The sequence below is a fragment of the Podarcis bocagei genome (genome assembly GCF_964188305.1).
Source record: "Podarcis bocagei genome assembly, chromosome: 2".
Taxonomy (NCBI): domain Eukaryota; kingdom Metazoa; phylum Chordata; class Lepidosauria; order Squamata; family Lacertidae; genus Podarcis; species Podarcis bocagei.
The window spans coordinates 113,486,074-113,513,513 of record NC_138126.1 but is presented as its reverse complement, the minus strand read 5'-3'; the positions used below and the strand labels follow the sequence as shown (position 1 = coordinate 113,513,513).

At 45.2% G+C, this 27,440-nt stretch overlaps 1 protein-coding gene across 4 annotated transcripts in view; it reads left to right on the top strand.

The window, feature by feature from the left end:
- Positions 1 to 27,440, top strand: part of RAB11FIP4 (RAB11 family interacting protein 4) — a 239,220-nt gene that overhangs the window by 78,383 nt on the left and 133,397 nt on the right. For all 4 annotated transcript variants that reach the window (XR_014004695.1, XM_081181359.1, XM_081181361.1 and 1 more), the window contains exon 3: positions 23,868 to 23,956. Coding sequence is in view for 3 of the 4 variants with exons in the window: in XM_081181359.1 (XP_081037485.1) it covers positions 23,868 to 23,956 (89 nt within the window). In the remaining variant the exon portion in view is untranslated. The remainder of the gene's footprint in view (positions 1 to 23,867; positions 23,957 to 27,440) is intronic.

Below are 27,440 nucleotides of genomic sequence, written 5' to 3'. Positions count from 1 at the left end.
CGGTGATGCATTAATTCCACACATTGGCATTTTCTAGGCTGGCAGCCAAGTGTATGCCTGCGTTAGGAAAACATATGTATCCGTGTCGGAAGCAAGCCTGGGTTAATGCATTCACCCGTTTGTATTGTGCTGCAATATTACAAGCATTTGTATTGTATTGTATTGTATTGTATTGTATTGTATTGTATTGTATTGTATTGTATTTGTATTGTATTGTGCTGCAATATTACAAGCCTTTGCCGTGGCTTTATGACTCCCACAGTCATAAATACCCCTTCCTCTTGGTTCATGTGGGAACCAATGACACTGCAAGCAATAGCCTCCAGAAGATCAAAAGAGACTACGAGGCTCTCGGCAGGAAATTGAAGCAACTAAATGCACAAATTGTCATCTCGTCTGTCCTCCCAGTTGAACAACGTGGCCCAGGGAGAGAGGGGAAAATAGTGGAAGTGAACAGCTGGCTTCGCAAATGGTGTAAACAGGAACGGTTTGGATTCTTAGATCACGGACTGCAGTTTCTTGAAGATGGACTTCTGGCAAGTGATGGGCTGCACCTCACAACGGTTGGGAGGAATGTTTTTGCCAAAAATCTCAGAAACCTCATCAGGAGGGCTTTAAACTGACTAATGTGGGGGAGGGAGACAGTGCTCCTGAAGGTAGGAGTCTATCAATTAATGAAGATGATCATCCAAATGTCATAGACCAAATGGAGCAAACAGCACGCGGACCTAGTGGTGGGAGGAAAAAATCCTTAAATAAGAGACACGGGGGAATGATTAATGGACTTCAATGTCTGTACACTAATGCGCAAAGCATGGGAAATAAACAAGATGAGCTTGAGCTCTTGGTACAGCAAACTAAATATGACATAATAGGCATCACTGAAACCTGGTGGGATAAGTCCCACGATTGGAATGTAATAATGGGGGGATACAATCTATTTCAGAGAAACAGACCAGACAAGAAAGGAGGAGGAGTGGCGTTATATGTCAGGGATGTGTATACCTGTGAAGAGATCCAAGATTTAGAACCTCAAAGCCAATGTGAGAGCATTTGGGTCAAAATTAAGGGAGAGAAGAATAACAGAGACCTCATTGTGGGAGTTTACTATAGACCCCCAAGCCAAACGGAGGACATAGATGATGCCTTCCTGGAACAGATGGCCAAGCATGCAAAAGGAAGGGAGATAGTAGTAATGGGGGACTTCAATTACCCGGATATTTGTTGGACGTCAAACTCAGCCAAGAGCATAAGGTCAAACAGATTCCTCACTGGCCTTGCAGACAACTTCATTGTCCAGAAAGTGGGAGAAGCAACAAGAGGAACAGCCATTTTAGATCTGGTCCTAACCAATGTTGATGACCTGGTTAGTGGGGTAGAAGTGGAAGGATCATTAGGCGCGAGTGATCATGCTCTTCTGAAGTTTACTATACAGCGGAAAGGAGCAGCCAAGCATACTAGGACTCAATTTCTTGACTTTAAGAAAGCCGACTTCATAAAACTTAGGGAAGTGCTGGGTGAGATCCCATGGACAGCAATACTAAAAGGAAAGGGAGTTCATGATGGCTGGGAGTTTGTTAAGAGGGAGATAGTAAAAGCACAACGTCAGGCAATACCAATGAGACGGAAACATGGAAGGTGCCTAAAGAAGCCAGGGTGGCTATCTAAAGAACTTTTAACTGAATTAAGATTAAAAAAGGATGTGTACAAAAAATGGAAAAGGGGGGAAACCACCAAAGAGGAATTCAAACAAATAGCCAGCACCTGTAGACACAAAGTCAGAAAAGCTAAAGCACAGAATGAACTCAGGCTTGCTAGAGAGGTTAAAAGCAACAAAAAAGGCTTTTATGGGTATGTTCGTAGCAAAAGGAAGAACAAAGAAACAGTGGGGTCACTCAGAGGAGAAGATGGTGAAATGCAAACAGGGGACACAGAAAGGGCTGAACTCCTCAATGCCTTCTTTGCCTCAGTCTTCTCCGATAAAGAAAACAATGCCCGACCTGAAGAATTTGGAGCAAATGATTCAGCAAAGGAAACACAGCCCAGAATAACTAAGGAGACAGTACAAGAATATTTGGCTAGTTTAGATGTATTCAAGTCTCCAGGGCCAGATGAACTGCATCCAAGAGTATTAAAAGAACTGGCAGATGTGATCTCAGAACCACTGGCAGTCATCTTCGAGAAATCCTGGAGAACAGGCGAAGTCCCGGCAGACTGGAGGAGGGCAAATGTTGTCCCTATTTTCAAAAAGGGGAAAAGAGAGGACCCAAATAATTACCGCCCAGTCAGTCTGACATCAATAGCAGGGAAGATTCTGGAGCAGATCATTAAGCAAACAGTCTGTGAGCACCTAGAAAGGAATGCTGTGATCACCAATAGTCAGCACGGATTTCTGAAAAATAAGTCATGTCAGACTAACCTGATCTCATTTTTTGACAGAATTACAAGCCTGGTAGATGAAGGGAACTCAGTGGATATAGCCTACCTTGATTTCAGTAAGGCATTTGACAAGGTGCCCCATGATATTCTTGTAAAGAAGCTGGTAAAATGCGGTCTTGACTCTGCTACCACTCAGTGGATTTGTAACTGGCTGACTGACCGAACCCAAAGGGTGCTCATCAATGGTTCCTCTTCATCCTGGAGAAGAGTGACTAGTGGGGTGCCACAGGGTTCTGTCTTGGGCCCGGTCTTATTTAACATCTTTATCAACGACTTGGATGATGGACTCAAGGGCATCCTGATCAAATTTGCAGATGACACCAAACTGGGAGGGGTGGCTAACACCCCAGAGGACAGGATCACACTTCAAAACGACCTTGACAGATTAGAGAACTGGGCAAAAACAAACAAAATGAATTTTAACAGGGAGAAATGTAAAGTATTGCACTTGGGCAAAAAAAATGAGAGGCACAAATACAAGATGGGTGACACCTGGCTTGAGAGCAGTACATGTGAAAAGGATCTAGGAGTCTTGGTTGACCACAAACTTGACATGAGCCAACAGTGTGACGCGGCAGCTAAAAAAGCCAATGCAATTCTGGGCTGCATCAATAGGAGTATAGCATCTAGATCAAGGGAAGTAATAGTGCCACTGTATTCTGCTCTGGTCAGACCACACCTGGAGTACTGTGTCCAGTTCTGGGCACCACAATTCAAGAAGGACACTGACAAACTGGAACGTGTCCAGAGGAGGGCAACCAAAATGGTCAAAGGCCTGGAAACGATGCCTTATGAGGAACGGCTAAGGGAGCTGGGCATGTTTAGCCTGGAGAAGAGGAGGTTAAGGGGTGATATGATAGCCATGTTCAAATATATAAAAGGATGTCATATGGAGGAGGGAGAAAGGTTGTTTTCTGCTGCTCCAGAGAAGTGGACACGGAGCAATGGATCCAAACTACAAGAAAGAAGATTCCACCTAAACATTAGGAAGAACTTCCTGACAGTAAGAGCTGTTCGACAGTGGAATTTGCTGCCAAGGAGTGTGATGGAGTCTCCTTCTTTGGAGGTCTTTAAGCAGAGGCTTGACCACCATATGTCAGGAGTGCTCTGATGGTGTTTCCTGCTTGGCAGGGGGTTGGACTCGATGGCCCTTGTGGTCTCTTCCAACTCTATGATTCTATGATTCTATGATTCTATGATTCTATGCTCCCCATGTGAACCTCCCAGGGGGCCTGTAAAATATAAAGCAGCAGCCGACGTGATGCTCATGGATAAGCAGCGTCATGCCCAGTTAATGGTCTTGGAAGAGCCTGTAGCTCATTGGTTGATCCTCTGAGGCTCAATCGCTGCTATCTTCAGTTAGGAGTCAGCAGAGTCTAGCCTGAAATCTGCTCCCCTGGCACTCAGTGGGAACATTGATGAGCTGGATAGACCAGGGTCTCACCATGTTCCAAGCTTTCCATGTCTCCTCCTCCTCCTTCTCCTCCTCCTCCTCCTCCTCCTCCTTCTTTTTCTTTATTTTATTTACACCCATAGCTGTCAACCTTCCCCCTTTTTTTGCGGGAAATTCCCTTATTCCGCACCGTTTCCTGTCGGAGCCAGCCGTCACAAATGGCACAGTTTAGCATAAAATAAAGACACAGAGAGCCAGCAATATTTTCATGGATGGAGGGCAGCTCCTTTCAAACTTCTTCTCTCCTCTCCAGTATCTTTTATTCTCCTTTGTTCTCTCCTCCCGCATGGCCGTTTGCCAATGTCTCACATTACCTACATCCGGTCATGGCTTAAACCCACCCATCGCCAAATAGGGTCATCACTGCCCAGAGGAAACACGACTCCATTTAAGGTCAATACATTCCAATACATTGTAAAGCTCAGAGTGCTGGTCAGCCGAGGTCAGGGGGCACCCTGCAATATTACAAGCCTTTGCCGTGGCTTTATGACTCCCACAGTTTCCTGCTGCTTCCCGCTGCTATCCCGGATTGTTAGATATCCCGTAGACTGTTCCCGGGACAGGTGAGGCTGCTGATCCCTTATTTTCAAATCTGAAAGTTGACAGCTATGTTTATACCCCACCCATCTGGCTGGGTTTCCCCAGCCACTCTGGGCAGCTCCCAACAGAATATTAAAAACACGATAAAACATCAAATATTAAAAACTTTCCTAAACAGGGCTGCCTTCCGATGTTTTCTAAAAGTCAGATAGTTGTTTATTTTCTTGACATCTGATGGGAGGGCGTTACACAGTGCGAGCACTACTACCGAGAAGGCCCTCTGCCTGGTTCTCTGTAACCTCGCAGTGAGGGAACCGCCAGGAGGCCCGTGAAGCTGGACCTCAGTGAGCGATGGGGGTGGAGACGCTCCATCAGGTATACTGGGCCAAGGCCGTTTAGGGCTTTTAAGGTCAGCACCAACACTTTGAATTGTGCTTGGAAACGTACTGAGAGCCAATGTAGGTCTTTCAGGACCGGTGTTATGTGGTCTCAGCAGGCATTCCCAGTCACCAGTCTAGCTGCTGCATTCTGGATTAGTTGTAGTTTCTGGGTCACCTTCAAAGGTAGCCCCATGTAGAGCGCATTGCAGTAGCCCAAGCGGAAGATAACCAGAGCATGCATCACTCTGGCAAGACAGTCCGCAGGCAGGTAGGGTCTTAGCCTGTGTACCAGATGGAGCTGGTAAACAGCTGCCCTGGATACAGATTTGACCTGTGCCTCCATGGACAGCTGTGAGTCCAAAATGACTCCCAGGCTGCGCACCTGGTCCTTCATGGGCACAGTTACCCCATTCAAGACCAGGGAATCCCCCACACCCACCCGCTCCCTGTCCCCCAAAAACAGTACTTCTGTCTTGTCAGGATTCAACCTTGATCTGTTAGCCGCCATCCATCCTCCAACCGCCTCCAGACACTCACACAGGACCTTCACCGCCTTCATTGGTTCTGATTTAAAAGAGAGGTAGAGCTGAGAGGCAGAGGGCAACTGGATGGTCACTTTGGGAAGCAGGATGCTGAGCTCGATGGAGCTTTGGTCTGTTCCTGCAGCTTGCTGCTTATGTTCATCCCATAAGGCTGACCTAGTAACTAGAAAGGCAACTGCCTGGGAGCACCATTGTTCGCTGCTAGTGCAGACCTACTGAACTTCATGAAAGAAGGACACAATAGATAGCAGACCCTCTCTGTGTCCCTCTTTTCCAGGGACAGTCCCGGATTTACAGAAGCCATCCCAGTTTCTGATTTGATCCAGGAATGTCCTGCTTCTATTTAGGATGTCCCTGTTTTCATCAGAGAAATGAGATAAATAACTATACAACTTTTAGAAGACACCTGAAGGCAGCCCTGTATAGAGAAGTTTTATGATGTTTAATGTTTTGTGATGGTTTTTATATATGTGAGAAGCTGGCTGGGGCAACCCAGTCAGATGGGCAGGGTAGAAATATTATTATTATTATTATTATTATTATTATTATTATTATTATTATTATGGAATAGGATGTCTCTGTTTTCATCGGAGAAATGTTGGAGGGTATGAGACACACACACACACACACACACACACACACACACACACACAGAAGCTGCAAAAAGACAAGTGTTAGGCCACAGAATGGGGTGGGAATGGAAAAGCAGCAATGACTGTGTTATGTATGCTATGGCCTTGCAACCCGGCAGCCATTTTGTGTTAGACCATGCCTCCATGGCAGCCATTTTGCAACTGGCACTTCCTGATGGCATTAGGAGCACATTTGTGAAGTCCTTGTCTGTCCAATGTCCTCTTCTTTCTTCTAAAGAAGTGCGATGAATTGTTGTAGTTAAGCATCCATTGCCTTTCCAAGCCTTTGGCTGAAGGAGCTTCTTTGTTGTTGCTGCTGCAAGGTTGTGTTATGAATAGAAGGGTATGAGCAATGGCTGGTAACACTGCCTCTGTGATGAATCACAGCCACAGATGCCCTCCGTGACACCAGTTGGCAAAGCTTCCTGCTTACCGTGTGATTGCTTGCCTCCCTTCATTTCCCAATAGCTCACTTTAACGAATGTGCCCCCTTGTCTCGCATGGTGAGCTTAGCATTGTGCGTGCAGCTCATTTAGGCTTTAAAGACTCTCCTGAGACGTAGAGGCACCAGGTAGCTTGGTGACAAATGAGACTTTGTCATTAACATCCAAAGGGTACAAACAGAAAATTAAATTGCCTTCTGCAACAGGTCCACGGAAAGCATCCCTGTACAGAAAAAAAAAAGAAAAACACCTAGAAATACATTGTGATAATTACTGTCTAAAATGAAGAAAAGCTTCTATTTATGTGACTAAGTGAGCCTGCAGTTAAGAACAGAAGAACATGAGAAGAGCCGACTGGATCAGACCCGTCTAGTGAGGCACCCTTTTCTCCCAGAAACCCACAATCAGAATTCAAGCACAAGTTACAGTGGTACCTCGGGTTACATACACTTCAGGTTACATACTGTCAGAGCTGCTTCCAGATCCTAGCTCACAGAGGATCACGCTAGCCAGCGATCATTAAGTAAAAGTCTTTATTGAGTTACAGTTTCCATTCTCAAGCTGCTGCGTGCAACTCTACGTCTAATGGCTAGATCGGCGAAGCTCCGTCTGAGTCTCCGCCCCTTGTGCACCAACTTAATATCCTAGCCCTGCTCCACCTTTTCCGCCTGACTGTTCTCCTCTGGGTCCCTCTGCCCCCCGGGGTCTCTTCCTTCCGGGACGCTTCAGACGCTGACCCCCCAGACCCTTCTGTCTCCTTGCGCCGGGCTTTAGGACCTGGCTCTCTTTCAGGGCTGCCTACTGCGTCACTTTCCTGTGCATTTGAACTTGGCGCGCGCGCCCAACCTTCCACTTTCCGTCTGACCGTTTCTTCGCTCCCCGATGGAGGTGTGGCCACTCCTGACTCATGCCCTCCCCCCTGTTGTGAGCTGCCAGTGCTTGATCCCTGGCTCCCTTCCTCTTCCCTGCTCTCTGGCGGTGACGCTGGTCCCGATTTCCAACTGCTCTCCTCTGAGTCCCCTCTGGCTCTATCTTCCTGGGGTGCCCCCCTAGACTCCCCCCTTGCCCTGGCCACTGGTGCTCCTTTCTGTGAATCTTCTGATTCACTGGAAAGACTCGGAGATCTCGGGTCGTCGTCATCACTCATCTTTTCTTCTGCCTCCTCCCCCTCGCTCTCTGTTTCCTCCCTTGCTCTTGCCTCTGCTCCTGAACCCCTGACACATACGCTTCAGGTTACACACTCCACTAAGCCAGAAATATTACCGTGGGTTAAGAACTTTGCTTCAGGATCGGACTTCCGGTCGGTGCCAGCGCTTAATGGCGGTCCTAGCTCCGAGCTCCGGAGAAGGACTGCTTCGCAAGTTCGGGTCTTACCCGCTACGGCAAGCGGGGGACCCCTAAAATCCCAGGCGCTGAAGCCTGAGAACAAGGAGACTCGGTGGGCACCTTTGCGCCCCCCGGTACCGTGAAAGAGCCTTTTTAAAGGCTACGGATCGACATCGGGAGTGAGCGCGGTGCTGAGAGTCGCTACCCAGCCTGCGAAGTGAAGCCGCGTCGCCATAAGCGGAGAGCGCCGATTCCTTCCTGAAAAGAAATTCGGACTGATTCCCCGTGAGTAAGAACTGAAAAATAACCGGGACTCTTTAATTTATAAAAATTGGGCTAAAAACGGGGGAGATTTAAACAAAGGAAGTCTGCCTCCCCCCGACTGCATGAAAGCGAAAGCAACGGAACTTTAAACCTGCATCCGTTTAAATCTGTCTTTTGATCAGCTAAACCGGACATTTAAACCTTTGATCTCCCCTCTAGCAAGCAGGGCAGAGGGGAGGCGAATCTGACCATTAACTGCATGACTTATTTGGAGGAAAAAAACATCTGCTGTCTCATCTGTTTGAATGTACGAAACGGTCTGCCTTTTTAGTACACTGAACTGACTTTTCCCTGTGAAGTGATACTTTGATACAAAGTTTCTACACTGCCTGACTATTGTATATCACAAGAAGAAACAGTATAAATTGGGCAACTGTGGCAATTTGAAGTTATAAGTATTCAGTAACATTGGCTTGGACTGTGTTAATTTCCCTTTTTCTCACTTTTTGGACTGTCTCCTTTGTTTTGGTACTTGGAAATTTTGCTCTATGGCCATTTTGATTTGCTCCCTCTAGAGGATAAAGTAAAGTTCGGCACGGCTTAAGGCAGTGGAATTTTCCAAGGGAGAACAAATCCCGTGGGAATTGACCTTGACATGAGTGGCCCACAAGAAGAGATAGTCACAAGAGCCAAGATCAAGCAACAACAGCAACAACAACAGCTGCAGCTGCAACAGGCAAAGAAAAGAGGTTCAATTTCAGGCGCAACAGCCGGATCAGCAGGAACAACAGGTCAAGACAAAGGAGCAGCCGTCTCTATGGAAGCTGTGACAGAGGCCTTGCTCAAGATAAACCAAACCCTGGAGTCTTTGACAAAACAGACTTCAGAGAACACACAAAAATTAACAGAAATATCAGCAAGATTAAATCAGAATACAGAATCTATAAATAGATTGGTAGAGGAGAACGCCACCACGCGCCAAATTGCCGAGGAGGCCAAAGCCACTGCCGGAGAGACACAGGAGAAGCTAGAGCCCCTTGCCAAGAAGGTCTATGAGCATGATGCAACATTGGCCTTGTGGGAGTTACAGAGGAAAGAGAGAAATTTAAAATTAAGACTGATTCCGGAGAACGAAAGAGACAGCCTTGTGGAATACTTGACACGGGAGTTTCTGGATTGTTGGGACCTTGAGGAAGACGAATTTAAAATCACGACTGCCTTCAGATTGGGTAAAAAGCAAGATAGAAAGACACCGAGAGACTGTTTGATTACACTCAGATCCAAGGAGGAAAGAGACAAAATATTAGGATTACACTTCGAAAAGGCCCTGCAAATTGGAAATTCAGCTGTACAGATCTTTAAAGATATCCCAAAATACATTTTGGACTTAAGAAACTTTTACAAGGACTTGGTTCTCTTGCTAAAGAAGAACACTATTCGCTTTAGGTGGGAGTTCCCACAAGGACTGTCATTTGACTACAAGGCAAAGAAAGTGAAAATAAAGACAATTCAAGACAAAGATAAATTTTTGGCAAGATACCAGGAGGATTTACAGAAGGGGACTGTGGACGTACTTGCAGAACAGAGGAGAGCATTGGACATCTTGAATCTCTTGCCTGGACAAAAATCATTACCATCAGAAGAAGAGCAACAACTTGGAGCTGTTGGAGGAGTCTTAAGAAAATAACAAGATGGCTCTGCAATTCCTTAGTTGGAATTGTAATGGGCTCAATGGGCCTTTGAAGAGAAGACAAGTATTTCATATACTGAATAAAGAACAATTGGACTTGATATGCTTACAAGAAACTCACATAACCAGAGCCCATAGGAGATTACTCTCAAATAAAAGGCTAGGACAAGAATTTATTTCATCAGATAAAGTTAAGAAGAGAGGAGTTGTAATATATGTGAAGGAGAAATGGGCTCCAAAAATGATATTCAAAGATGAACAAGGGCGATATCTGGCTGTGGAGATACAAGTACATGGAGAAAAATTCTTAGTTGTTGGAATTTATGCACCAAATGAAGGCAAATCTGACTTCTTTAAGAGACTTCATGAAACCTTGACGGACTATTTGGATTACAATATGATAATCATGGGAGACATGAATGGCGTGGTCTCCACTAATATGGACAAGGCACAAAGACTAACAGTCACTAAAGAAGGGAGACTCCCTAAGACTTTTTTCGAAATGACAGAAAATATGGACTTGATAGACATTTGGAGAACAAGGAACCCTCTGGAGAGAGAGGGAACCTTTTTCTCCCAAGCAATGATGACCTGGACCAGAATTGACCAAATCTGGGTTACTAGTGGACTGGCCCCAAAGATTAAGAAAGTGGAAATCTGCCCAAAAACTTGCTCCGACCATAACGCCGTGAAGATGGAGATGAAACCCACAATAACTGGTCAATTTAGATGGAGAATGAATGACACCCTCTTTCGAGATAAGGAGATTCTCACGAAGGCCCAAAAGACCCTAAAAGACTATTTTGAAATAAATTTGAGGACCGACGTGGAGAAAAGAGTGATCTGGGATGCAAGTAAAGCGGTTATGAGAGGATTTTTGATTCAACAAAATTCAATAAAGAGGAAAAAACAAAATGAGAAAAAAGAGAAGATCTTGGAAATGATAAAGGAAGGAGAGAGGAAATTAAGAACAAAACCAAAGTCTCAGGACATTTTAAGAGAGATCAAGTTATATCAAACCCAATATATGGAATTGATGAACCAAGAGATTGAATGGAAGATAAAGCAAATGAGGCAAAAAACTTTTGAATCAGCAAATAAATGTGGTAAACTTTTGGCATGGCAATTGAAGAAAAGGCAGAAACTAAATACAGTTACAAGTCTAGAGGTGGATGGAAAGAACATATCTAAACCCAATGAAATTAGAAATTGCTTTTTAAGTTATTTTAAAAAACTCTATACTCAAGGCCCGCAAAATGAAGAAGATATAGACAAATTCCTTGGAAGATATGGATTACAAAACATCTCTCAGCAAAGTAAGATGGACTTGAACCAGAGAATCTCAGAACAAGAGATAGAGGCTGCCATTCAGAATATGCAACTGGGCAAATCTCCGGGACCAGATGGATTGACTTCTAGATACTACAAATTGCTGAAGGAATGGTTGATTCAACCATTAAGAGAAGTTTGTAATGAGATCCTTGAAGGAAAAAGGGCACCTGAATCGTGGAAAGAGGCATACATTTCACTTATACCAAAGTCAGAGACTGAAAAGACCCAACTCAAGAACTACCGCCCAATATCATTGCTCAACGTGGATTACAAAATTTTTGCAGACATTTTGGCAAAAAGACTCAAAAGAGTTTTGATGGAGATGATTCATAAGGACCAAGCAGGCTTTCTCCCTAAAAGACACCTGGCGGACAATGTAAGGAATGTTATAGACATTCTGGAAAAGCTAGAGGTGAATATAAACACTAAAGCAGTATTGATATTTGTGGACGCGGAGAAAGCCTTTGACAATATTTCTTGGAGTTTTATGAAGAAGAATCTGCATAGGATGGGGGTAGGTCGGGGTTTTGAGAACGGTATGGCTGCAATATACTCTGAACAAAAGGCCAAACTGATTGTAAATAATGTGGTGACTGAGGAGCTTAAGATAGAAAAAGGAACACGACAGGGGTGCCCGATTTCCCCATTACTCTTTATTACAGTTCTGGAGGTCTTGCTGAATATGATAAGAAATGACCAGCAGGTTAAAGGTGTGCAGGTCGGAGCTAAACATTACAAGTTAAGAGCGTTCGCAGATGACTTAGTATTGACTTTGCAAGAGCCAAACACTAGTACGAAAAAGGTATTAGAAATAATACAACAGTTTGGCCAGGTAGCTGGATTTAAGTTGAACAAGCTAAAAACCAAAGTTTTAGGGAAAAACCTAACAGATATGGAAAAGGAGAAATTTCAAGAGGAAACAGGTTTGACTGTGGTCAAAAAGGTCAAATATCTAGGGGTTTATCTAACATCTAAGAATCAGAATTTGTATAAGGACAACTATGAGAAATGTTGGTCAGAAATTAAAAAAGACTTAGAAATATGGTCAAATTTGAAACTGTCAATGTTAGGCCGAATTGCAGTAATTAAAATGAATGTATTGCCTAGAATGCTATTTCTGTTTCAGACCTTGCAGATTATTGACAAGATGGAATGTTTTAAGAGGTGGCATAAAGATATTTCGAAATTTGTCTGGCAGGGCAAAAAGCCCCGAATTAAATTTAAAATACTGACAGATGCTAAAGAAAGAGGGGGTTTTGCCCTGCCGGACCTAAAATTGTATTATGAGGCAGCAGCTTTTTGCTGGCTCAAAGAATGGATGCTCCTCGAGAATACAGACATCTTGGATCTGGAAGGTTTCAATAACGCTTTTGGTTGGCATGCATATCTTTGGTATGATAAAGTTAACAGTGCCTTCAAAAATCACATTGTCAGAAAAGCATTGTTTAATGTTTGGATAAGATATAAAGATCTATTGGAAAATAAAACCCCTAGATGGGTGTCACCAGTGGAGGCTAATGCTGTGAAAAAACTCAATATGGAGGTCGGATGGCCGAAGTATTGGGAAATTTTAGAACAGGATGGAGATAAGTTCAAATTACAAAGCCAGGAGAAATTGAAACATAAAGTGGAAAATTGGTTTCAATACCGTCAAATAATGGAATTTTTTAAACAGGACAGGAAAGTCGGCTTCCAGGTGGAAAAATCAAAATTAGAAACCGAATTGTTAGAACCTACCACTAAGAATTTATCTAGAATGTATAACTTGTTGCTGAAGTGGAATACACAGGAGGAAACAGTCAAATCAGCCATGATTAAGTGGGCACAGGATGTTGGTCATAACATTATGTCAGATGACTGGGAATGGTTATGGAACACCGGTATCAAATTTACGGCATGTAATGCCTTAAAGGAAAACATTATGAAAATGGTATACAGGTGGTACATGACCCCAGTCAAGCTGGCAAAAATTTATCATTTGCCCGATAACAAATGTTGGAAATGCAAAGAGACTGAAGGTACCTTCTACCACCTTTGGTGGACATGCCCGAAGATTAAGGCTTTCTGGGAAATGATCTATAATGAAATGAAAAAGGTACTTAAATGTACTTTTTCTAAAAAACCAGAGGCCTTTCTCTTGGGCATTGTCGGCCAATTGGTGCCAAAGAAGGACAGAGCTTTTTTCATGTACGCTACAACAGCAGCAAGAATACTCATCGCAAAGTATTGGAAGACACAAGATCTACCCACTCTGGAAGAATGGCAGATGAAAGTGATGGACTATATGACATTGGCAGAGATGACAGGCAGAATCCGTGATCAAGGAAAAGAGACAGCGGAAGAAGAATGGAGAAAATTCAAAAGATATCTTAAGGACTATTATAAACTTAATGAATGTTAGAGTGTTTTGGTTTTTAGGAACAAAGGGATACAGTGACATAAGGTTAGAATATAGAGATGATTAAGATGATTAAGGTTGGAAAGTAACAATTGGGAGTTGCTATAAAATTATGGACATTGGGATGCAGAAAGGGGGGGTATGGGGAAGTCTTAGAAAAGAGGTTTATGAAAATATGTTATGAAATTATACGTGTATGTTTGTTTTCTTAAGTGTTTGTTTGTTCTTTAAAAATTTCGTAAAACCAATAAAAATTTTATAAAAAAAAAAAAAGAACTTTGCTTCAGGATGAGAACAGAAATCAGGCTCCGGCGGCACGGCAGCAGCAGGAGGCCCCATTAGCTAAAGTGGTGCTTCAGGTTAAGAACAGTTTCAGGTTAAGTACGGACCTCCGGAACGAATTAAGTACTTAACCCGAGGTATCACTGTATACTACTACTCTTCAATAAAAGCTTGTGAGCTGCTTTGATGGCGTGTGTAAATGTCATTGAAATTCTACTCAATATGGATCCAGATTAGATTCCAGTGTATAGTTAGCAGAGAAACAACTTGCAGGATTCCCAGAAAATAGACCAGAGGCAATTCTATTTCATCCAGCAGAGCTTTACTGCTCCTGAAGGCAAATGAGCATAATGGTCACAATTCCAACACATACAGGATTGGCACTGTCCATAAGAAATCCAGTTGCAGCAGACTTAACTTAAACTTACAATAACTTATAATAAGTTATAACCCTAACACTATGCATACTAGGTACAGAACACCACACCAGAGGGAAAAGAGATAAAAAGAGAAAAGTGAAACCCAGGCTCCTTCTGGCCTCTTATTATAATCAGCATGACCTTGACAGAAGAGATAAGAGCACCAGTTTAAGCCATGATATTTATTCTGTTTTTAATCTGTTGGGACCCACCCAGATTGGCTGGGGAAACCCAGCTCGGTGGGCGGGGTATAAATAAATAAATTATTATTATTATTATTATTATTATTATTATTATTATTATTATTAGCTGTACTTAGCTTCTCTGCAGAAATAACCCAAACATCATGAACCTTCTGCTTGTTTCTTTCACACAGAGAAGCTTCCAGGACCCTCTTGAATTAGGCAGAATAGGAAAGATCAATACTTTCTGCACTAAGAAAGGCAAACCGACGGTAAAGGTAAAGGGACCCCTGACCATTAGGTCCAGTCATCGCCGACTCTGGGGTTGCGGTGCTCATCTCACTTTACTGGCCGAGGAAGCCAGCGTACAGCTTCCGGTTCATGTGGCCAGCATGACTAAGCTGCTTCTGGCGAACCAGAGCAGCACACAGAAATGCCGTTTACCTTCCCGCCACAGCAGTACCTATTTATCTACTTGCACTGTAATGTGCTTTCGAACTGCTAGGTTGGCAGGAGCAGGGACCAAGCAACGGGAGCTCACCCCATCGCAAGGATTTGAACCGCCGACCTTCTATCGGCAAGTCCTAGGCTCTGTGGTTTAACCCACAGCACCACCTGTGTCCCTAAACTGACAGTGAATGTGTCTAAAACTGAGTACTGGTCCTTTGGGGCAGAAGCCAAGGAAATCCACAGTAGGTGCAGCCAGAGTCAATGAGAGGCAGAACCAACCAATTCTGGCTAGGGTGGAATCCTGGAGCAACACTATTGCTCTCAAGCCACCTTAGTCAAACCAGTTTCAGGATGCATTCAGTACCAGCTGATCGGCTCTGGCATCTAACCTCACCAGCTCAGGGAAGGTGCAATGGTTGAATTGTCCTTAGGAAAGGGAAATGTCTTGCTGTTGTCTCATCCCATGATTTCTAAAGCTGCCTCTTTCTAGAGATTTTGGCACCCCGCTAGGGAAAACATTGCTGTCGGTCTCGGTTCTCTCCGACCCAACTGTTTATATATTCTTTTCTTGCACCCAGCTGTTTAAAAGAAACAAATGAATGCCCTTACTAGCAGCTTCCTCACAACCACCACTTAGCACTAGAAGAGATGGGTCCTTCACTGCCTGGATGAGGCTCCTCAGAATGGATCGTAAAATGCCTTTGGCATCTGCTTCCTCATTTCTTGTCCCGTATGCCAACAAGAAAGAGGCAGGCACACAGAAGGGCCCCCTGCAACCAGTGTTATTATACCGTCAAAGCTCCTTCCATTTGTCAAGAGATGTTCTCCTGCCTAAACAGCTCCATGTGCTTTGTCTATAATTCTCCCCTAAAGCCCCTCCTCCTCTCTCCCCCCACCTCTGCTTTGAAACCTGGAGTGAGTAATCTGCATAATTTGGTGTGATTCTCACTTTTCCTGACAACTCCATGCTGCTTCGTATTTGTGACTCCCCTGCTTTGCAATGGGGAATGGCGGGGCAGGATGTCACAGTCAAAAAGACTGTTACAAAAGTTGGGTGCTAACACACACACACACACACACACACACACACACACACACCCCGCCGACTGGTGGCAAGATCCCATGGGGTTCCGGGTACTCAGCGGAGGTCTGTATTCCTTTGGAGAACTGAGACACGGCAGAGACTGCTGTAGCTTTAAGAAATATGGTTTATTCACCTTTTTACACTTGCAACACGGGTGGCGCTGTGGTCCAAACCACTGAGCCTCTTGGGCTTTGCCAATCAGAAGGTCAGCGGTTCAAATCCCTGCAATGGGGTGAGCTCCTGTTGCTCTGTCCCAGCTCCTGTTCGAAAGCACACCAGTGCAAGTAGATAAATAGGTACCACTCCACCGGAAAGCTAAACAGTGCTCCGGCTTCCATCACAGTGTCCCATTGTACCAGAAGTGGTTTAGTTATGTTGGCCCCATGACCCGGAAAGCTGTTTGTGGACAAACGCTGGCTCCCTCGGCCTGAAAGCGAGATGAGTGCCACAACCCCATAGTCGCCTTTCACTGGACTTAACCATCCAGGGGTCCTTTACTTGCAGCCTGCATGGAGGGAGTCCAGATCTTACAGCACGATCGTTTCAAGAGGGATTTGTATGCCACCAGCAGTCAGCCTGCTCAAGATGGATTTCAGTCTTCTTTCATCCCTTCTTTTCCCCAGCACACTTTGGTAACAGACTCTTTTCCGACCACCTCACACCCAGTTGCCCTGGAAACCTTCCAAACCCTTCCAGTCTCTGCTCACACCTCCTGACAAGGGGAAGAACAATTCTCTTGTATTGTTTCCTAATGACCCTAGTTTGGCCCTAGCTTGTCCAGGTCAAGAATTCCTCTGCAGCTTGTATTTCTCCCTTCACACCCGAAATAACTCGAAATCCTACCATTTATTAATTTCTAGTGTTTAGGGGGGTGTTCCCCTCCCAAATCTATAACACCACATACCTTTGCTCTGGAATCAAGTAGAAAGGGAGATGTCAAAAAGCAAATGCAGCCTTCCTGGGGTTCATTGGTTTCAGAAGAGACAGAGATTTTCACAATTTGAACAGTGGGGGCTGTTGCTCAATGGTTTTCAAAGCAACCTGCCTCCTCAGTGTCCTTTTGCACAGCTCAGTGCTAAAAAAAAGAGTAATTGGTCTTTCTGATGGACTTGGGAATTGAGCACCTTCGTTCCATTTTTGTACTTGGGTCCTTGGAATAGAAACACAGACATGGATTAAAAAGAAAAGGAAAAAACCACGACCCTGAGCTTCTAACATGCTTGTTAGCAATAGCAGAGAGAACGTTAACTACCTCCCAGAGGCAATGCCTCTTGTAAAGTCTGGCTCAGTGGAGGAGTAATGCTTTGCATGCAAAAGCTCGCAGGTCCAATCCCTGGCCTCTCCAGGAAAGGCTGGGGAAAGCTCCATTCTGCACTTTAAACGGCCATGCCTTCCCTGCAAAGAATCCTGGGAAATGCCCAGAATCCTAGAGGAGATAATAATAATAATAATAATAATAATAATAATAATAATAATAATAATAACCATCTGGGTGTGTTGAAACCATCATGGGGTTGAGTAGGTGGTAATATTACACACACACACACACACACACACACACACCTCTGTCTGTTTCATCATCATTGTTATAGTTTATTTATACCCTGCCCATCTGGCCGGGTTTCCCCAGCCACTATGGGCAGCTCTCAACAGAATATTAAAAACACAATAGGACATCAAACATTAAAAACTTCCCTAATCAGAGCTGCCCTCAGATGTTTTCTAAAAGACAGATAGTTGTTTATTTCCTTTACATCTGTTGGGAGGGCGTTCCACAGGACAGGTGCCACTACCGAGAAGGCCCTCTGCCTGGTTCCCTGTAACTTCACTTCTCGCAGTGAGGGAACAGCCAGAAGACCCTTGGAGCTGGATCTCAGTGTCTGGGATGAACGATGGGGGTGGAGACGCTCCTTCAGGTATACTGGGCTGAGGACTTTTAGGGCTTTAAAGGTCAGCACCAAGGCTTTGAATTGTGCTCGGTTGGAGCCAATGTAGGTCTTTCAGGACCGGTGTTATATGATCCCGGTGGCCACTCCCAGTCACCAGTCTAGCTGCCACATTCTGAATTAGTTGTAGTTTCTGGGTAACCTTCAAAGGTAGCCCCACGTAGAGCACATTGCAGTAGTCCAAGCAGGAGAGAGAGTTAGGAGAGGGAGTGCCCTATTCACCTCGCAGAACTACAACCCCCAGAGTTCCATGGGAATATGGCAGCAGCATACCATCGGCTGCCAGCACCCAGTTGGAGGGCGGTATGAAAAGACACAACAGCTCACAATGTCCTGCTAGCCCCGCAGGCTGGCAGGGTGTCGTGAGCTATGCACCCACAAAAAAACTGCACCCTGGGTGACAGGCCCCCCCCGCCCCCATGCTATGCCTCTGGAGCACGTGACCTGTGGGATGTGAAACACAAGAGCAGTCAAGTACAACATTCCTAGAGTGAACATGTTTACACATGGGGAGGAATGTTTGTCCTGCCAGTAGGTAAACTTCCTGTTTCCTTCTGGGCTGGGACAGACTTCCTCTGCATGTGACTAGAGGTGGGCGTGGCCTCACCTGTGCAGGTAACGACAAAAGCACAGGGCAGGGCAGCCATCTCTCTCCCTTTTGACTACATGCATCGAAGAAGCAACATCTGCTTAGCCAAATATGCTCTCTTGGCTCCAGCCAAGAGAGGACAAAGGGACTGTCTTCTTATGAGATAGTTTCTAGGTGTATGTTACTTTTCTAAGCTAAGTCTGCCTTCTGGGATCCTATTGTGAACAGAATGATGTGTGAGTAAACCTTTTTATACTTTTATAGAAGACTGTGTCGTATCTTGTCGTTTATGAAGGAATAAGGGGAAAATACCAGAACAGTTATTATAGAGGCTTTAGCGAGCCTGAGCAAACGCATCCGCTGCAAGTTTAAAAAGGGGAAAGTTACTCTGCTAAATTGTGGAACTTGTTAACACAAGTTGGAAAAGGATATAATCCAACAATATATCCTCTCCTGCATCCCTGAACATTCCCACATGACCTCTGTGGCTGCTCTGTCTATTGTCCAAGGTCAAGACCCTGGTTCTTTCTTCCTAGGGTTCTTTTTCTTTAAGATGGTCTCGAGCCCGGCAGCCCTTCAAATAAAGGACTCATAGAATCATAGAACTGTAGAGTTGGCAGGCACAGCAAAGCTCATGTATTCCATACAGGACCCTCTGCAGAGAGGGTTTCCGTCTGCCAAGTAGGACACATCACGGCCCTTAATGTAAGTATAGTATACCTCTGACCGAGTGAAGTCTGGGAGAAAACTCTGTAGACTGTATGTTTGACTCAGAACTGGTAACTTGACACGCACCGCTCTCCTTTCTGTCGCAAATTCGGCTGCGTGTCTTACTGTCTCCTCTTGCCGCTGTGATCCCATCACTCCTCTGCCTCGCTAACTTCTTTAGCTTTCATTCATCTTTTGTATTAGAATGTTCGAGCTATCTTTCATCTCAAATGACTTCATTCACTCGCTGCTCTCTAATCTTTCATCTCTGCTTCAGATCTACAGTTCCATCCTGCCCCCTCTCCTTGTTAGACAGAAGCAAACTCTCTACATGCCTGTGTTCAGCTCCCTCAGCCCTTATCTTTGGAGTTCCCTTGCTATCGACATTTATTCTGCTGCTTCTCTGTCTGCATTCATTTCACTTCTTAATTCTTACCTCTTTCTTAGGCTTTTCCTAGATACGATTTCTGTTCACGGTTGACGTCTTTTTGTTCGGCTGTTTAACCATCCCTTCCATTCCCCTTTCTTTAAATATCAAGTGTTTAAGATTGTGCTGTTTTGCTAATTTTAAAATACCTAGCAGTAGGCGAGAAATAAAATACATAGAGATAAAATAGCGACCATCGTTGTAGAAGCAGCAGCAGCAACATAGGCGCCAGTGTCTTGCCTAGGTAATGGAATGGATAAGAGCCAACAAACTGAAGCTCAGTCCAAATAAGGCTGAGGCACTGTTATTGGTTGGTTCCCTAGACCAGTGTTTCCCAACCGGTGTTCCGCGGCACACTACTGTGCCGTGAGACACCGGCTGGTGTGCCGTGGGAGGGAGGCGGGCGAGAGGCGGCGGCGAGAGGCGGCGGCGGCGGCGAGGATCCGCGTCGAGCCGGGGCGGCTCCGCGGTGGTGGTGCCGAGCGGCGGGGCAGCGCGCGCAAAAGGGAGGCGCGCGAGACAGCGGAGGAGGAGGAGGCCGGCATGTCCGGGCAGCAGCAGCAACAGCAGCAGCAGCAGCAACTCCCGGCGACGGCTCCTCCTCCGCCCGCTATCGCAGCCGCCGCCGCCTCAGCTGCCGCCGCCGCCTCAGCTGCCCTCGCTCTGCTGCCTCCTCCCACCCCGGCAAGGGGGAGGGAAAAAACTTTCATTTCTGTGCGTCCCTCCCAGCGTGACGCTGCGCGCTGACGTCACGGGGCGGGGCTTTAATGGTGGTGTGCCGCGAGATTTTTTTCCGGTAAGCAGGTGTGCCGTTGCCCAAAAACATTTGGGAAACACTGCCCTAGACCAGATGGGTGAGAGGTCAATAAAATACATAGAGATAAAATAGTGACCATAGTTGTTGCAGCAGCAGCAACAACATAGGCAACAACATGCCTTGGACCAGTGTCTTGCCTAGGTAATGGAATGGATAAGAGCCAACAAACTGAAGCTCAGTCCAAATAAGGCTGAGGCACTGTTATTAGTTGGTTCCCTAGACCAGATGGGTGAGAGGTCAATAAAATACATAGAGATAAAATAGCGACCATAGTTGTGGTTCGAGGACCCGACCCCCACGATGTGAAATAAATACACAAGGACACGTGATATAAGGTTAATGGGCAAGAAAAGGCCACAACTTTATTGATTACAGCAGTGAAAAGGTACTGGCTTAGGCATTGGATGTCTAAAACAAGGGGGTTTATTCACCAGTAGGTGGAGCCTGTTGATGCTAATCCAACTATAGGCTCTCCCCTGATGTCACCGGGGGTCGTGCCATGGCCTCCCGCCAAGCAGGCATCAGACAGAGTACACGACCGCCAGATTCCTTTAACGGAATACCCAAAAATTGAAGGCATAGGCGATGACCACACCCAGCCCTTCGACACACCACAACACATTATTCCAATGCCTAACCTACCCACCAATACCACAAAAAGTTGTGACGATTGCTACGAGGTAGGCGAAAAAACCAAAAAGCCTAATGCCAAATGGAAAAATTCCTACCAGGCCCCCTAGACAACCAGGGCGACCAACCTAAGGTCCATAGCAAGGCCAAAGAACAAAGACCCTGAGCTAAAAGGGAGTGGAGGGTGGGTGACTCGCGACGAGAGGACGGAGAAGAATTAGGCCAAGGAGAGGCTGGTGCCGCCGCAAAAGGCTGCTGAACACGCCCCCTTGAAGGCACCTGGTTGGATGCCTGCCGAGGGGGCGTGGGCACCAGCCAGGTGAGAGGAGGAGGCAGGGGGCTAATGCCCCCTGCTAGGGGCGGTGCTTGGGCTCCCGCCCACAACCACTCCCCTCTCTTCCAGGGAGGAGAGTCTTTGTTGCAGCAGCAGCAACAACATAGGCAACAACATGTCTTGGACCAGTGTCTTGCCTAGGTAATGGAATGGATAAGAGCCAACAAACTGAAGCTCAGTCCAAATAAGGCTGAGGCACTGTTAGTAGGTGGTTCCCTAGATCAGTTGGGTGGGAGGTCACCTGGTCTTGATGGGGTTACACTTCCTCTGAAGGAGCAAGTTCATAGCTTAGGGGTACTCCTGTATCCTTTGCTGTCGCTCAAGGCTCAGGTGGCGTCAGTGGCCTGGAGTGCCTTCCATCAGCTTCAGCTGGTGGCCCAGCTACGCCCCTATCTGCACAGGAATACCCTAACTACTGTTGTCTATGCTCTGGTAACCTCAAGGTTAGATAACTGCAATGCGTTATACGTAGGGCTGTCTCTGAAGACAGTTTGGAAACTTCAGCTAGTGCAGAAATCAGCAGCCAGGTTGCTCACCGGAGCAAGACGGTTTGAGCATATTACACCGATCCTGGTCCGACTGCACTGGCTACCAATTAGTTTCCGGACCCAATTCAAAGTGCTGGTTTTGACCTATAAAGCCTTAAAGGGCTCACGACTGCAATACCTTAAGGACCGCCTCTTTCCATATGAACCTGAGATCACCTTCTGAGGCCCTCCTTCGTGTGCCCCCTCCTTGAGAGGTCCAGAGGGTGTCAACACAAGAACATGTCTTCTCTGCAGTGGCTCCCCAAATGTCCTTGACTCTGCGATATTGTGGGGAAGGTACAGGGGAGTACCATACTCCCAGAGAACCTGTCATTGTGCCATGGGTGTGGTTGAGTCCACTGAACACATTCTTTTGACTTGCCCTTCTTATGCAGAGCTTAGACAAAATTTTATAGACCCACTCCTATGTCAATCTAGCTTCCTACCCGGAGAAAACCAGGTTTTACACTTGCTGAATAACGTCACTAGAGCTATACCTTCCTTGGTGGCCAAATTTCTTTTTTTAGCTTTTAAGCGTCGCAAGACTATAATTGACTGTATTGATATGGGGCTATCTGTTTAGCCCACTTTAGTGTTGACTAAGTTCTAAAATCTTCCTGGAGTTTTTAACTGTGTACTGACAAATGTATTTTTTTACTGACTGACGGTCGAATAAAATGATTGATTGATTGATTGCAGTGGCTCCCCGCCTGTTGAATGCTCTCCCCAGGGAAGTTTGCCTGGCTCCTTCATTATATATCTTTAGGCACCAGGGGAAAATTTTCCTTTCTAACCAAGCCTTTGGCTGACCTAATAAACATTCTATACCCTTTAAAATGTGGGTCTTTTTTGGAGGGGTGTTATTGGGTTGTTGTTTTTATTTTGATTATATATATTGTAGTCTTTATGTTGATCTTTTCTGTGAACTGCCTCTGGGTATAGGGCATTATATAAATTCAATAAACAACAACAACATATGTGGGGACAGGGCTGAGAGCCTCCCCGCAATCTTGAGGGCCTGAGCCTCATCGGACCCCTCTGCAGTGGTGGCGGACCTTGGTGGGCCCCACAGCCTCCTCCTGACATGTGCGACATCGCATGTGTGATGTCATTTGTTATGTACCGAAGTTCTCACCCTGGGCCAGCAGGGGGATACTGTAGGTAGTTTTCACTCAGGTCCACATATGCAAATAAGGAACTGAAAGTGACGTTCAGTGATTGGGATAGTTACAGAAAGTTGTTACTGTTGCTTTGTAGTTGAGCTCTATATAAGCAGGTTGGCTGAACCCTTCAGCCCAGTTCTGTTCTGGGCCTGTGAATAAACAAGAGCTGTTTGAAGAATCGCTGTGTCCTCTGCTATGTTCACCCACAACTTAACATCATTTGCATGCAATGAGCTCCCCCCCCCCCCATGCCGAGCGGAACTCATCAGCTCTGTAGCAGCAGGAACCACAGCTTGTGCTATTGCTACTACCCATCTCCACTAGCCCCAAAGGCTATGTTGGCAGAGAGACATTCATTTCCAGAAACAACACTAGGAACAACATGGCGGTCAGGGATGGGGAGCATGGAAGATGAAGGGCACCCTTCTCACCCTTAACCCGCCCCGTGTGCTTGCAAACAGTGCAATGCCCCTGCTACTAATAATTGCCGTATTTTTTGCTCTATAAGACGCACCAGACCACAAGACGCACCTAATTTTTGGAGGAGGAAACCAAGAAGAAAAAAAATTCTGAATCTCAGAAGCCAGAACAGCAAGAGGGATCACTGCACAGTGAAAGCAGCAATCCCTCTTGCTGTTCTGGCTTCTGGGATAGCTGCGCAGCCTGCATTCGCTTCATAAGACGCACACACATTTCCCCTTACTTTTTAGGAGGGAAAAAGTGAGTCTTATAGAGCAAAAAATACGGTAATATTTGCAATATCCCCTAATGCCTCTTCACCTTCCCTCTAGCTGAGGCATGCCCACATGTTTCTATCCCAAACTGTTGGAAAGAATGCAGTTCTGAACATCTTCCCCTTCTTATTTTTAGGCTGTGAAGAGTTACTGAAGGATGCATTGTCTGCTGAGGGCCTCAGACCTCAGCGCTACGAGACGGAGTATGTGGATTACTACTACCAGGTAAAAGGAGTCTCTGTTTTTAAAACCTCTGTGTGGAATTGGTCGGCAGAGGGTGGGAAGTCGAGCATTCCAGCAATTTCTTCCACTTTGCACAAGGCCTCTTTCTGCTCATGTTACCCAGTTTCATTTATGGATAGTGGATGTGGCAGTCATCAACTCAAGGTGAAAACATTGGGAGAGCCAAGCAAGTTATTTGAAAAGTTGAGGGCATTTCAATGGTCCTGAGTACTCATTGTATTTCTGGGCTCTGGGGACAAGAAGTGTTATTTTCATGCAGATCAAGGTACACATGGTGGAGATTGCAAAACTGAAAATTCTTTGTTGGTGGAAACAGGGTTTGAGATATAGCTTGCCCGACAAGGTCTTGGTGGTTTCACATTTGGGATATGAAAGTACTTACAACGTTTTGTGTAGCTTTTCTGACTTGAAGGTCTCTTGGTTTAGAGGAGGTTCTCTGTTGTCTAGTAGGTTGCACCAGAAATGACAATGAGACCGCAACCATCGACTCAGTGGAAGTATGATGGATGTGCACATCCTGTTTCATTTCTGATCGTAAACTAGATTCTAGTTGAGTGAGCTTTTCCCAAAACCAGATGTTTGCAGGTGGAAAATGATGCTTCAGTTATTGGTGGCACCTGACAAATAGATAGTGTGGTTCAAGACAACACCAGATGAAGTTTACTGAAGGGTGCACACACTCAAACACTTATGGTGTTTTTAATATTCTTTTGGGATCCTCCCAGAGTGTCTGGGGAAATCCAGCCGGGTGGGCGGGGTATAAATGATTTTTTATTATTATTATTATTATTATTATTATTATTATTATTATTATTATTATCATCATCATCTGTTTCTGCTCCTCCTCCAATCCTCTCTTGGTCGTGGGAGACAGTGGAGCAGGAGAGGTGGAGGCAGGAGGACGTGGTGTGGAAGGCCTTGACTATACCAGCCAGACCTACCTCTCTCTCCTGCTGCACCTGTCCGTCAAGCTCCAGCCAGGTGAGCTGACCTCCATTGCCAGAAAGAATTCAGCATGTGATGAGCCGTTCAGCCACAGTTCTTTGAATAGGTTGCAAAATTTTGGCGTGGCAGCATGTTGTGTTGGGGCCCCTACAGAAAACCGCTGGACTTGCCACTGACTGCCTCTTTGTGAAGGCGCTGAGAATCCTAAATCAGGATTCAAGTCGTAATAGGATTTGTCCCAGTGCTCAAAATTGAGAAAAAATGTGAAGATGCAATCCAGGGGGTTGTCTGATGGAAACTACACCTCAGACTAGGGTGGTTTGACTTTACTTCTTAATAAATGCTAGACAAAGTGTTTCTGAGATATGGGGCCTGCTAGAAATCTCCTAGCTTTCCCTTTAAAAGTAATTACGTGTTTTTCCGTGTATAAGACGAGGGTTTTTTTTATTAATATATTATGTTAAAAATTTGGGGTCGTCTTATACACAGATAGTGCAGAGGGGGGACGGGCTCAACAACTCTGGGCAATCCTCCCCCCCCCCAAAAAAAACTTAACTACTCTTGGCAACCTCCCCTCATTTTCTTAATTGTATTGTATTATATTGTATTTTATGCTTTTTTTGTTGCATCAATTAAGTGTTTTAAATTTGTTGTTAGCCACCCCGAGCCCGGTTTTCTGAACTGGGAAGGGCGGGGTATAAATAAAAATTTATTTATTCATTTATTTAATGTGGAGTCCACCAAAATAGGGGGTGGCTTATACATGGGGGCATATTACACACGGAAAAATACGGTATTCTTTGGATTGTTGTTACCCTGTCCTAGTGCCTTGCATGCATTCTGCTTCCTGGGTGGCAATGAAGGGATTCACATCATGCCTGCTAATGTCAGTAAAAAAAATATTTAGCACAATCTTTGGGGGTTTTAATTGGTCTCGATATGCACATAGACAGAGGAGCATTGTAGCATTACCAGGGGGTCTGTTTTCTGCCAGGGGGTCTGTTTTCTAGGTTTCCTTGTGCTCATCCTCAATGAAACAGAAATCAATAATTCCTGGGATGTGTGCCAGGCACTTGTTCTTTTCTATTTGCTGAGAGCTGCTTACAAAGAGTGTGATCCTTTGCTCTACTGCACAGAGACACATCACGCAGCATCAGACCTTGTGCGCTGGGTCCAGAGCATTGATGATCCGGCCCTGCCCCCCCCCCCATGGTAAAAGTAAAGGTGGTGGCAGCAGTTATTAGCATGACTGCGCCATTGTGGGGCAGCGTAGCCAAGGGGCAGGGAGGCAGCTGCACCCCCAAATCCATAAAACTAGTAAAAAGCATTGAAAGTACTCAATTAATTAAGATTCTACACCCACACACCAAGCAGAAGTCTGTGTCAGTTTGCATTTCTTAGTGCAGAAAGTATTCATCTGATGTGTAGAGATCTTTCCTTTTCTTCTTAATTCAAGTGGGTTCTGGAAGCTTCTCTGCGTGAAAGGAACAAGCAGGAGGTTCGTGATGTTTGGGTTATTCCTTCAAAGAAGCTGAGCTTAAACTGGTTTTGTTATCTCTTCTGCCAAGTTTCTTGGAAATCTCCTTGAAACCTTATCGCTGAAGAAGCCCAATGGAAGAAATGAGGGTGTATCCTGAGAACTGGTCTATCATTCAGCTGCCTTGTTGTTACTAAGTAGCTCTGTTTGTTACACTCTCAAGACGTAGGACCATGCAGAAGGCAAGTTCGTTTGTTAGACTTTTAAGACATTGGATGATGCAGAAGGAAGATATCAGTATGAAATGGCATTGCGAACAGGAACTGTACATTGTAATCATTGGACTTGGCAATCTTTGGACTTGACTATCCTTGGACTTTATATATAGAAGGTTATATAGAAGGTTAATAATAATATGATATGTTATTGCCATCAGGGACTGTGCTTTGCAATTTTTTGATACGACGATTAAATTACAGTTTTATTATATATAATGTTATGTTACTTTACAGCCAGTTACGTGTGTGTTGTGGTATTCTGACTATTCAGTGGTACCCCTGGTTACAGACGCTTCAGGTTACAGATGCTTCAGGTTACAGACTCCGCTAACCCAGAAATAGTACCTCAGGTTAAGAACTTTGCTTCAGGATGAGAACAGAAATTGCGCGGCGGCGCGGCGGCAGCAGGAGGCCCCATTAGCTAAAGTGGTACCTCAGGTTAAGAACAGTTTCAGGTGAAGAATGGACCTCCAGAATGAATTAAGTTCTTAACCTGAGGTACCACTGTAAAAGTAAGGCCAGAAGGAGCCTGGGTCTTCACTTTCTCTTTCTATCTCCCTTCCTTCTGGTGTGGTGTTCTGTACCTAGTATGCATAGTGTTAAGGTTTAGTCTTATTATAAATCATTGTAAGTTTGAGTTAAGTCTGCTGTAGCTAGATTTCTCATGGACAGTGCCAATCCTGAATGTGCTGGATTTGTGACCATTATGCTCATTTGCCCTCAGTAGCAGTAAAGCTCTGCTGGATGAAATACAATTGCCTCTTCA